This window comes from Bos indicus x Bos taurus, chromosome 1 (assembly GCF_003369695.1).
Source record: "Bos indicus x Bos taurus breed Angus x Brahman F1 hybrid chromosome 1, Bos_hybrid_MaternalHap_v2.0, whole genome shotgun sequence".
NCBI classification, from domain to species: domain Eukaryota; kingdom Metazoa; phylum Chordata; class Mammalia; order Artiodactyla; family Bovidae; genus Bos; species Bos indicus x Bos taurus.
The window spans coordinates 44,354,602-44,367,598 of record NC_040076.1 but is presented as its reverse complement, the minus strand read 5'-3'; the positions used below and the strand labels follow the sequence as shown (position 1 = coordinate 44,367,598).

Sequence of the window (12,997 nt, the reverse complement as noted above, 5' to 3'; positions counted from 1 at the left end):
GTATGGATGTGAGAGTTGGACTATGAAGAAAGCTGAGCACCAAAGAATTGATGCTTTTGAACTGTGGAGTTGGAGAAGACTCTTGAGAGTCCCTTGGACTGCAAGGAGATCCAATCAGTCCATTCTAAAGGAGATCAATCCTGGATGTTCTTTGGAAGGAATGATGCTAAAGCTGAAACTCTAATACTTTGGCCACCTCATGCAAAGAGTTGACTCTTAAAAGACTCTGATGCTGGGTGGGATTGGGGGCAGGAGGAGAAGGGGATGACAGAGGATGAGATGGCTGGATGGCATCACCGACTCGATGGACGTGAGTCTGAGTGGATTCCGGGAGTTGGTGATGGACAGGGAGGCCTGGCGTGCTGCAGTCCATGGGGTCACAAAGAGTCAGACACGACTGAGCTACTGAACTGAAGACGAATGAAGGATGAGAAAGGCACACAGTCTGCATTCAGGATGCAAACATGCGAGAATCGCCTTCTTCACCTATAGCACCTCAAACTCTCTGGGTTGTTTTACCTCCATTTTCCATGAACTTCCTCCTGACGCCACTGAGACCTTTCCACATGCCCTTTCAACCTTAGCATCAACTTTTTCAGATAAGTTAGGGACAAAGTTACTCCTCTTACTGTCTTCTCCATTCCTGAGGCTCTAAAAACCCCAGACGGGCTTAAATAATGCCAGTCCCAGTCTTACCAAATGCTCTAAGCATCTCTAACAATAATTACTTCATCTATTCCTTCAATTCAAGTGATCCTAGAACAGTAATTTTAACAACTGAGGCCCTATATGCCAGAGACTACCCTTATTACATATTACTTTATTATATGCACAAGTACTCATGAAAAGGAGGCTTACAGTAAAAACTTTTAGACTAACTACCCAATCATAATAAGAGCTAATATTCACAGAGTACTTACTAAATGCAAGGCACTATGCCGAGTGCTGTATGAGGCAGCTCACAGTAAGAAGTTTAGAATTTACTGACATAACAATGGTAAGCAACAGTAAACCATACATAACAGTGCTCTCATCTACCCTTTATGACGCCAAGGGGGTGTCCGTGGTTAAAAGGAAACCTGAGAGCTATACTTGTATAAAGGCAGACTCCCTCTTTAAGCAGAAAGAAAAACATCCCCAAATCTGGTACATGTATATTTATTCATGGATTAAAGAAAAAAATCCATTTTCTCCATATTTTTTAAAAGTTTAAATCACATTTATACTAACCAGATCTGAATCTAAATGGAAAGCAGTCGATAAATGCCCAGCATTATACTGTTCTGCAGGACGGCAATCCACCACAAAGAACCGGACTCCTTCCTAAAAGGGAAACATTTGACATAATAAAATTTGCCAGGAGGAGCACATTTTACACAATATAATATTAACAACCAAAAAGGGGGGAACAAATGGATTAAAAAATGGATCTCACGTATAGTTAGGAAGTCCCATACAGTACAGACTCAAGAAAATATCCTCAAGATCTTAAAGAGTTGTACTCATTTTAAACAGTAGTTAAAACAATTTGTATATACTGTCCTTGACAAAAAGTCTTAAAATATATAGCAGGAAGAATGTTAGTTTGGGCTATAAAACTAATTTGAATTTAGTAACTTAATGTGCATCATGTTAAACACTTTCAAAAACACTATACATGATATAAACACAGATGTAGATACAATTTCTATTTCTGAAAATAAGCCCACAAACTTATCAACAATGTAATTCACGTAAGGATTAAATAAATGTCTTCTGGGATGACAGCACGTTCTCCAATGCCAATCTGAATTGGAGTACACATGGGTCTCTTTAAACTGGATTACAAGCTATTTTTTTAATAATGGTTCTAATGAGAAAACCACACAAAATGCTTGTTTTAAAAGTATCTACTGTGAAAGGCCTATCTTCCCATGTTCTTTCCTCTTCTCTGCATCTTTGAAATACATCCCACCTTTCAAATATACACACGTAATTAACTGCTGCACTATTAATAATAAAGAACTTATACTGAAAAAACTGGCTCATCAGATTTTCATAAATACAAAAGAGAAAAAATTATGGTATATCCTCAATTCTCCTTTGTAAATGCCTTTTGGCATTAAACCATGTAATTCAATTATCTGCATGCTGCTGCTGTGCTGCTTCAGTCGTGTCCAACTCTGTGAGACCCCATAGATAGCAGCCAACCAGGCTCCCTCGTCCCTGGGATTCTCCAGGTAAGACACTGGAGTGGGTTGCCATTGCCTTCTCCGAATTATCTGTGTTAGTATCTAGAATTTAACTATGAAATAGTAAATTCACCCTTTCAAGTACTTTATATAACATTCAGTAGCCCTGTTAAAATTTAAAATAAGATTTTGCAATTTACAAAAACTAGTGTCAAAAATAATTAGTTGTTTGACAAATAAAATAACACACAAGCTGGCAGCTTAAAAATGAGCATATGCACAGGAGATTTAACACATTAATCATTCAGAAAAAGCAAAACAACTACATTCTTATAGTAAATTAATTTTGCAATAATCAACAAACATGGAGGAGACATTCATTCCTTGCATTTAAAAGGGATCATCCTCTAACAAACAGTGGGGTTTTTTAACTTACCCCTTGAAGCTGATTTGCTTGAAGGATCTCTGACACTGAGATAGCCAGGCAAAGAGCCTGACTCAGATCTGCATCGTCGTCCTTAATTCCCAACAAAGTACTGCCAAACAGATGGTGATTATCCTGTGTGAAGAGGAATTTTTAAAACTTTATGAAGAAAAAAAATAAAATCAAGCTTCCCTCCTAAAACTATTCTCAACAGACCAGATAAAAGGTAAAATAATTATATAACATCTTTGAGTCATATGATTTAACTTATTATATCAAATTTCTAGGCTAAAAGCTATAAAAAGGCTACAAACAAAACCCATGTTTGAGTTCACACAAAATGATAGACTAATTAAAAAAATAACACATTCTACACAGCTATTTTCTATACTATCACATACAAATAGCAAATTTTTAAATGATTACTCACATTTTATGCTTAATTGAATAAAAATTAAAATATGGCATAAATTATGTAATATGCTGCTAATAAAACCTGCTCTAATTAGCAATTGCTAGTGCAGTTTATTTACTATGTCTGAAGAATAAAAATTATTCTCTTAAAAGGCTGGGAAGAAAAGGATAAAAGTTCTTTTTCATCTAGTATCATAACCACTACCTTGCCATCTAACTTAGTCAACACTGTTGGGAACTGAGGTAATCTACATAAGGCAATTATTAAAATAACTGAAATTAGTCCTGAGAAACAAATTTCTTTTATAATTAGTTTTGAGGGAAATGTTCTTAAAAAGTTTCCATCACCTGCCTCCTGGACACACTATACTGAACATAATTTAATCTCATCTTAATATTTCAGGGACATGATAACTTCCAACTAACAATCATGATGGTAGAATGCCTTAAAAATAAAAAAAAACAATAATGTTCTCATGAGCACTTGAGGTCACAAATAGTTTATAAATGGTAATTCCATGCTGCCTCCATTACTAGCTTTAGAATCTAGAGTTTTAGTTTCTAGAAGTTCACAGCACTTGGACTTCTAATCTGATGTCATTTCTCTTGAAAGCACTTGTCTGATCTGAGAAAGGTTCAAGGTCTCCAGGGAGCTTAAGATACCCTTTTTTTGTGTAAAAGACAGCTCAGCATCATTAAAAGTTGGAGTTTTAACTTTAACTCCAGATAAAGAAGGCATAATGATACCTCCTCAGTCAGATTTCTATAACACAATTTTTAAAGTAAGGAAGCGTTAATTTAAGAAATACCTTATAGTCAATTTTCTCATGATCAGAAATAATAATCAGAGGAGAGGTAAAATGGCTCCTAGCATATTTGTATACTATCTTTTTAAAATGTCTATTCCTCTACTAGGGAGAATATTTATAGTGAAAAAAATCACACAAAACTGTACAACACAGAAAGAATGACAACCTAGAGTATTTTAACTGAAGTGGATACAACATAAACAAAAAACAATGCACAAAATGTGAAATACTGAAGCAGGTCATTCCTTGTCTGATACCTTTCTAAATGAAGCTGGTGTTTTACTGCAATAATACTGAGCCAGAGAGAAAAGGTCTTCTATATCTTCTAGATTCAAACTGGATGGAGTATTTTCCAAGAACTCTGAAATAGGATTATACATATATTATAATATTTTCAAGAAATTTTGCTTGTAAAGTATACAACATTAAACATTATATATCAAAGCTGGTTTATCTTAAACATTATAGTTTTATACATGAAATCTCAACAGTGATGCACAGAAAACTGCTTGAAGAGATGTGGATTTTCCTCAAAGGAGCTGAAACTCTTAATATAATCCTGCTATTAGTGACTGATAGTATCTGGCAATCAAATCAAATTCATTAGCCTTGATTGTAATACTGTGATTTATTTAACAAACACAAATGCCAGGGCCCCTGCAAATAAAAAATAACCAAGAAATGATTCCTGACTTAAGGAACTTTGTCTTGCTTGAGAAATATAAAGATAAATCATATAATGTAGTGAAGTAAACACTGTAACACAGACAGTACAGTGTGCTGGGTACTACAGAAAAGAAGTAAATCTGTGAGGGCTGGAGTGGAGAAACCAAAAGGAGGATCAACATTTCAACAATGGAGATACTTACAAGAGTCGGGGATTCAAAGGAAAATTAAGGAAGGAGGGGAAAGGGAGAGAGAGAGGAGACCAGTTTATTTAAACCAAATAAACAGTGTACAGAAAAGAACTGAATGAGTGAAAAAAACATGTAAGGATGAATGAAGGTAGCAAATCCGGGGAGACCATATTTAAGGCCTGTATGTGGACAGTGTGTAAGATTTGAAGGGAACCTCAGATCTTCTAGACTAATCTTCTAAATTCACATAATGGATGAGAAAACTTGAGTTTTAGAAAATAAAGTGACTTGAAAAATGTTTTCTCCACATTAAGTGATACTTACGGATAACTTCTTCTTTGCTGTCAGACTCCTGCCCTAAAATGACTTCTCTGTAAAAGAGAATCACATGAATTTGAGTTAAATATTAACAGAGCACCCTGAGAACAAAGAAGAGAAAAATCCAGCCACCTTGATACTTACTTTGCATTAACAAGGATTATTAACATTAAGAAATAAATAAAAAATGGATCTGCCTGTTGTAGATATCCATCCCATATTGCCTGAGTGACTTCAATGGAACAGTAACAGGCAAAAAGGCTTCCAAGCTGTAATCAGGAAATGAAATGAGAAATATAAACCACTGGAAATGACTTGCTCTTTTTAAAGTATTGAGGCAAATGCATAAGTAACATTATAACAAACTGTCTGTACCTGATATTTACCGTGGACCTTAATTTGACTGTACGTAATCCAAAGGAAGACTATGTGGATCCAAGGCACAATGAAGCCACTGACCAGCTGTGTGCCTTAGGGCATGTCACTTATCCTCAGGAGCTTTACATTTCTACTTTTTTTTTTTTTAAAGGAATATTACCCATGCTCTACCACTACTGTGGTAAAGAGAAAGATAACTAACCCTTAATATCTAAAGTAACTTAAGTTAGCATGTATCTGCCACAGCATAATAACTAGCATAATTACCCATGAGCTCTATAAGGTAACTACTACAGTACTTAACTTGCTAAGAAATTGTGAAGATCAAGCATGGTAATTTCAGTTAAGAGCACCAAATGAAATTGTAATAACAATTTAAAGGCCAACTGTGCCCCAAGCTTACTTGTACATAATTTGAAACACATGAGACAACACTGATGTCCTGCAAAACGTTTCAAGAGCTCTATGGTTTTCTATGTCAATTAAAGAATTGTTAATGTATGTAAGTTTCTCTAGAGCCCAACTGTATTTTAAATTGCATGAATTTAGGGATATTTTTAGATTATTCCATTTTTCTTGGATACAGAAACAATTTCATCTAGAGGTTTAAATTTAAAACATTTTTAATGAATAAAGGAAGCTAACAAGACACATACATTTAGTGAATATTTTGTGCCAGGTACTAAACTACTGCTACATATCTTTCATTAAACGTCTCTTATTTTAAATATTCTCATGACAGGCTTTCAAAATAGACATTTTCCTCCCTGTATTATAGGTAGGAAAATAAACCTGTAAGAAATAACCTTCCTAACATCACAGAGCTAGTGAGTGGTGATACCTGGACTAAAAAAAAGGCCTGAGACTCCACAGCTGAGGTAACTGCTATTACAGTTGACCACAAACTTTTAAAGTATAATACATAATGCTTCTAATGTTTTTTGTAGTTGTTTAAAATTTACTATTAGAAATAAGGAAGATGCAAATACAAACAGACAAGGTACGGTCAACATTAACCTCACTTAGCCAAACTAAAGCTACCTCTGCATCATTTTCAGTGATGAGTTCTCAAATCACAGGAACTGGTTTTTCTTTATCTCATGATTGGAAAAGAAAGACTCCATTCCATAGACAAGATACTGGTAGCAAGAATGAACTACTTGGGAAACTGACAAAGAGAAACTCGTTGTTTCCATAACCAGTTAAAATCTACAACCAGCACTGAGTACTAATCCAGAGTTCTGGCCACAGAAACGGCATTTCTCGGCCATGATGTGACCAGAAAGACGTCTATGAAAATATTCAAATTCTTAAAAGAAAATTTCTTACTTCGATACAAATAAGTAGACTTAATAGCAACATATGAATCTCAGAGAACCTACAATTTTATTTTTATCAAAGTGACTAGACTGTAGCCAAGAAGGAACGAAAGAGCAGGTTCTTGAGGTTTAGTATGCTAGAGCTGAAACCAATTAGGGTCTCTAGGGTCTCACTGTCTACTCATCCCATCACCCTCTGAGATAGATCCTATTATTAGTCCCATTTTACAGATGAAGAAATAAAAGTTCAGAGGCTAAGTGTATTAAATAACACAGTTAATAAATGGCAGAAATGGAATCCTTTCTGAAGAAAAGTTAGGTAAGACATCATCGAGAAACATGTTAAAATTTTTGAATATACATATATTTTCTTCTGGAACCTAAACACTGTTTTAAAAAGACCTTCAAGCTACCCTATAAGAGCAGTTCTCAAAGTATGGTCTGAGGAGCCTTGGACATCTCCAAGAGTATTTACAGGGCAGTTTGTGAGATCAAAGCTATTTTCATACTAATACTCATATTTTGCCCTTTTCATATTCATTCTCTCACAAATGAACAACACAATTTTCCAAAGGTTACATGAAATATGGTATTATCACTGACTGAATAAAGAAATAAATATGAGAATGTACTTGCCTGTGATCTACCCAAACATCATGAGATCTGCAAACTTAAAAATGCCACTATTCTTCCTTTTTGGGAAATAGTTCATTTTCATTTAAAATATTTATGCTAACATGTATTGGATTTATCACTACTTCTAAACGAATACCTAAAATTTCTTAATTTCTAACCAATGTGATCCACATAAATTATGGATCCTCAAAAAATGTTGAGTGTAAAAGGTCCTGAGACCAAAAGGCTTGAGAACCACAGACCTAAAATAATAAAACTTCCCATTTAAAATATAAATATAGAATGACAGAGGACTGAGATGTATTTTATATTCTTTTGTATCAATCATTTGATAATCTTAAGTTATTTTCTTCGTGACTGTAGATCAATTCTCAAACACATTATCAACAATTTAATTACACGGTTTTAAAGTGAACTGATACATACCATATATATTTACATATATTTCTAAAACAACAAAGGCTAAACTTCGTATTAAATAATTTAAATGAAGAGCAAAAAAAAATCTTTGAAGTGCTAATAATTTTAATCATTTGTCTTAAATAATAATGGTCTATAATTTAACACTTTTCTTTCTTTTGCTTTGGGGGGGAACTAACTATAGTTTCACAGAAAACTATTTTTCATTAAGTGTTCCTACTTTCACTTTATTACCCAGTTGAGTGCATAGGAGTCTGGAGTAATTTTCTTTGTATCAAGAAAAGAACAAAGCTCAGGTTCATGGTATTGGATGAGTAATCGGAAAAGATGAAATGGTCTCCCCTTCAGGGAACAATCCCTAAAAGACAAGAGAAGCAAAGTTTCTTGCATTAATAGGTCAAAACTGATCATATCAGTAACCAGTCTTCGTGCAATACCCTCCTCCCCTCCTTACCCCAGAGCATCCGACTTAAGAGCATTGATAGCAAGCCTACCTGACGCAACAGGGGACAGACCTCTCTTGCTTACACCTAACATACCTGACCTGATAGGAAGAAATGGCACGTCTACAGCCAACTCTAGGAAGATTCTTTCCAGGTGAACCCAGGCAGCACTCAGGAGAAAGGACTACAGGGACCAATGAAAACAGAGGGACCACTTAGGTTATTTTGATAAGCTTTGGATCCCAAAGGGAGATCTGGAGAGCCCTGAGGAAGTCCAGCTCCCTTCTTTTTCTGCCAAATAAGAAAGATCTCCCAGGAAGGCTTCAGGATAGCTCCATAGTTAACGTACTCAATTAAGAATCCCTTCAGCAAAGCTCCAAGTCTGAAATGGCCACAGACGAACATTCCAAAAGAGTGGACCCAGAGCTGTGACTGGAAGTGGCCTGGATACCAGATGCTCAGAGAAAATCCCAGGAGGTGCCAAACACTGACCCTACTGAGTAACTATAATACTTCTTGCCTTGTTCCCTGGTGTCTAATAAATCTGTCTAATAAACCATTAAAAATATACACAGCTCAAATTGCAGGCCATCTTAATAAAAGTCAGTATTTACTGAGGAAACACCATGTGCCAGACACTACAATACAGTTTACAATGTTATCTTACTTTATCTTTACCAGCAACTCTATGAAAGATACTATTATCACCCTCAATTTACAGATGAGAAAACGGAGGCTTAGCTGTGGTCAAGCAGGTCAACCAAGGTCACGTAGCTAAGAAGTGATGGCATTAAGACTTGTACACAGAAACTGGGTATTAAACCATTATACCAAGCTACCCTCCCATATATGCAATTTAATATTTGAACTAGTGGTATTTTGGTAGATTTAGTCTTTAAAAAGCAAACTGTAAAAAAAAAAAAACCTGAAATAAGGTGAAAGATTTCATGTAAAAACATTAATGAAAAGCATTGATAAAGAATGTTTCAAAATGCTATTCAAGTGGGAATAATGAAAACTAATCTCTGCAAAACTAAGATCTAAGGTCAATGTCAGGATTTGGTATAACCATTCATCTACCATTTTTAATACTGCAGATAACAGGGAAGTTTTGTAGAAAAGGCCCTAATTTGCTAATTCAGATGTCCAAAGATAGAACTGGATTCATACTGACAAGACTACCTCCTCCTCTGTCTGAACACTTTCCCCACTCTATAAAGGCAAAACAGTAGATTGCTAAAACAAAACACAGAGACACAGTGGTAACGAAGACTAGGAACATACACTGTAAGGACAATTGCCTAGTTTGTGGGTCTCATCCTCGGAAAAAGTGGGACATCTCAGGGAATCAGCCATTGCAACAGCATCTATTCATTTAATAGCTGTGTACTGAAAGTTACTCTCCACTGCAAAGCAGTGTGCTTGACAGAATTCTACTCATGTTACATCTGACTCTCTAATAAGATATATTATAGTGGAGTTGTTTGAGCAACATTTTGTGGGGCTGAGCCCTATGCGGGGGTATTAACACTGACTCTGGCTGGAGTACAGTGTTACATGTGGAATTCATGGAAACAGTAACTGGAGTAACCTGGCAAAGTATGTTACACAGCTCAGTGCAAACCTCTACTAGTAAACCTCTACAATACAGCCTGTACTAGTATCTGCCACCACCAACTTCCTGTAGAGACAAAGCTGGATCATCATGTCCCTTGCTATTACTAGTTTTGTTACACTGAGAGGTGGTAAAAATATAAGCAGTTGAGAGATTTAGTATAACACAGTCGCTCAGTTGTGTCCGACTCTTGGCAGCCCTGTGGACTGCAGCCCGCCAGGCTCCTCTGTCCACAGGATTTTCCTGACAGGAATACTGGAGTGGGTTGCCATTTCCTCCTCCATCAGTATAACAGAATGACTCCCAAATGTGAATTCTAGCCTCTGATTTACCATTAGCATAGCCCTGTATTCTGGCATCTCTAGGTCTGCTTTCCTTACATGAAGCCCTATCGCTTCAAGGTCGCACCCAGGTTCTCCACTCTGGTATGTATTAGAATTGCCTGGGAATTTAAAAATCGACAGGGCTCTACACAGTCTACTTATATTTGAAACATCAAGGGTCAGTATGTTTTAAAAGTTCTTTGGCCGAACAGACATTTCTCCAAAGAGGACATACAAACTGCATCTAGGCACATGAAAAAAAATGCTCAAAGTCATTAGCTGTCAGGGAAATGCAAACAAAAACCATAATGAGACACCACTTCACACTCAGTCTGGCCATAATTAAAAAAAAAAAAAAGTTGGCAAGAATTTAGAGAAACTGGGATCTTTATTTACTGCTGGTGGGATTGTAAAATGCTGCAATTATTGTGGAAAAGTCTGGCAATTCCTCAAAAGGTTAAACACAGATTTACCGTATGATCCAAGAATCCCACTCCTAGGTACATATCCCAAAGCAATGTCCACACAAATATTTGTACACAAATGTTCATAGTTGCATTATTCATAACAGTCAAAAAGAATCCAGATGTCCAGCAACTATTACATGAGTAAATAAAATGTGCTATTTTATTTCATTGTACATACAATGAAATGTTACTCAGCAATAAAAAGAAATAAAGTAATGGTATTAATATATGCTATAAATACATACAGATGAATCTTTAAAAGACAATGCTAAGTGAACAAAGGTAGTCACAAAAGACCATATATTATAAGGTTCTATTTATATGAAATACCCATAATAGGCAAATCCACAGAGAAAGATGAGTAGGTGCCTAGGGCTGAGAGTACTGGGGGAAAAAGCAGTTGACTGCTAGTGAGTTCAGGGTTTCTTTCGGGGGTGACAGAAACATTCTAAAAAGGATTGTAGCTATGGCTGCACAGTTCTGTGACTATACTAAAACCCATGGAATTGTACATATTAAAGGATGAATTTTATATTATGTGAATGATATCTAAAGCTGTAAAAGAAAAAGAAAACAAAAACCAAAAAAAGTTGTTTAGTTGATTCTAATAAGCAACCAGGGTGGAGAAACTTGTAAGGTAAAGCACAAGTGTCCAATCAAACTTAGGTTCAAATCCTGACTCAGTCATACACCAGAAGTATAATGCTGAATAAGTCATTTAACATCTGTCTTTGCTTCAGTTTCTGTAGCTGTAAATCAGACATATCTGCTTTATAGTGGTCACTGTTTAAGTGAGAAAATACAAAAAGCACCCAAAGCTAACCCAGTGCTTTTCACACGAAAAGCAGGGGGGAGGAATGGCAGTCATTTAACTATCAAGCTCTAGAATAGCAGTCCTCTTACCTTAGGTGCATGCTGCAATCAACCAAGAAGCTCTAAATCTAAACAAACCTCACTGCATGGCTGGCCTCCTCAGAGATCTGATTTAATTAGTCAGGTATGTAAAAGGGCATCAGGATTTTTTAACCCCACCCCCAATGACTCTCCAGTACTCTTGCCTGGAGAATCCCATGGACAGAGGAGCCTGGTAGGCTGCAGTCCATGGGGTCTCGAAGAGTCGGACACGACTGAGCGACTTCACTTCACTTCCAATGACTCCAATGTGTATCCAAGGTTCACTGCGCAGCCCAACCACTGCTCTAGATTATGTCAAAAGTTCCTTTTGGCACTAAAGTTCTGACTATCTGATCCATACCTGAGAACTACAAGAATTCTTTCTGAATTCCACCCCTCCTCCTACCCACCTCCCTTCTTCCCTGTACCTCTTCCATTCCCCCAAAACAACCCACCCATCTGTCTAGACTCAATTTAAGTGTCACTTTCCCAGAAAAGACCTTCCTGACCTCCAGGGTAAGTCAGGTCACCCCCACTGTACATTCCCATAGCACTCTGCATTTCACCTTCCTAACACTCAGTGCACTTCCAATTCCTTCTTCAACATTTGTATTTCTAGGACTATATTCCAGGCTGTAACCCCAGCACTGAAGACAGCAGCACTCCAAAACTTTTAGACACTATAATGTTATTTTTATAAGTAAAGAAATCAAAATAAGAGATATCATCCAAAAAGTATGAAAAGTTATACTGCATACATAAACCCTACAAGCACAAATTCTTAACTAAAGAATCCTTTAAAAAATATTTATAACCACAAAAATAAAGTCAATAACAATTATGATTCAAACAACCTTAAAAATTACTTGAACCTTTTACTTTACCATCAAAATAAATCTAACAACTTTACTTCAAAACAAACTAGAGCTTCCTTTATTTTACAGCTATAATAAAAAATCGTGTCTTACCTGGGAATGTACTTATTCATGATTGCATAAAAGCAGTTGTATAAATCACTGCGTGGCAGCTGAAGATGCACCAACGGTTTGAGGAGATGTATCCAGCTAAGGGTTGAGCTATACTTAATGTTACGGGATTTACAATAAAAGGTAATTACAGATTCAATATCCAAAAGTAATTGTGCTGCCTTCTCTTCTGGCACTGAAAGGTGATCTAAAAAATAAGAGTCAAAATTACCAAGGGGCTGCTAGACGCTCAGCTATTGGACAAAATACTTGTTTACAAAATATATGATACTATCTTACTGCATTTAGAGCATGTAAAGGACAAAATAAAACTACATAAAAATACATTTTTCCTTATACCTATTCATATTCACTAGCTATTCAGGATTTATTAGCTTAATATTGGACCTTCATATATGTTTCATATATATATATATATCATATGTGTGTACACATGAAAGTAGTGAAAAGTAAAAGTGTTAGTCACTCAGTCATGTCTGACTCTATGCGACCTATGGACTGTGGCCCATCAGGTTTCTATGTC

General features: G+C 36.1%; 1 protein-coding gene across 2 annotated transcripts in view; it reads right to left on the bottom strand.

The window, feature by feature from the left end:
* The window catches only part of TBC1D23 (TBC1 domain family member 23), a 56,995-nt gene that overhangs the window by 22,669 nt on the left and 21,329 nt on the right, over window positions 1-12,997 (bottom strand). For both annotated transcript variants that reach the window (XM_027558301.1, XM_027558228.1), the window contains exons 4-10: window positions 12,457-12,661; window positions 7,981-8,104; window positions 5,138-5,262; window positions 5,000-5,046; window positions 4,076-4,179; window positions 2,608-2,730; window positions 1,231-1,323 (exon numbers count right to left, since the gene is read on the bottom strand). In XM_027558301.1, the coding sequence (XP_027414102.1) occupies window positions 1,231-1,323; window positions 2,608-2,730; window positions 4,076-4,179; window positions 5,000-5,046; window positions 5,138-5,262; window positions 7,981-8,104; window positions 12,457-12,661 (821 nt within the window). The remainder of the gene's footprint in view (window positions 1-1,230; window positions 1,324-2,607; window positions 2,731-4,075; window positions 4,180-4,999; window positions 5,047-5,137; window positions 5,263-7,980; window positions 8,105-12,456; window positions 12,662-12,997) is intronic.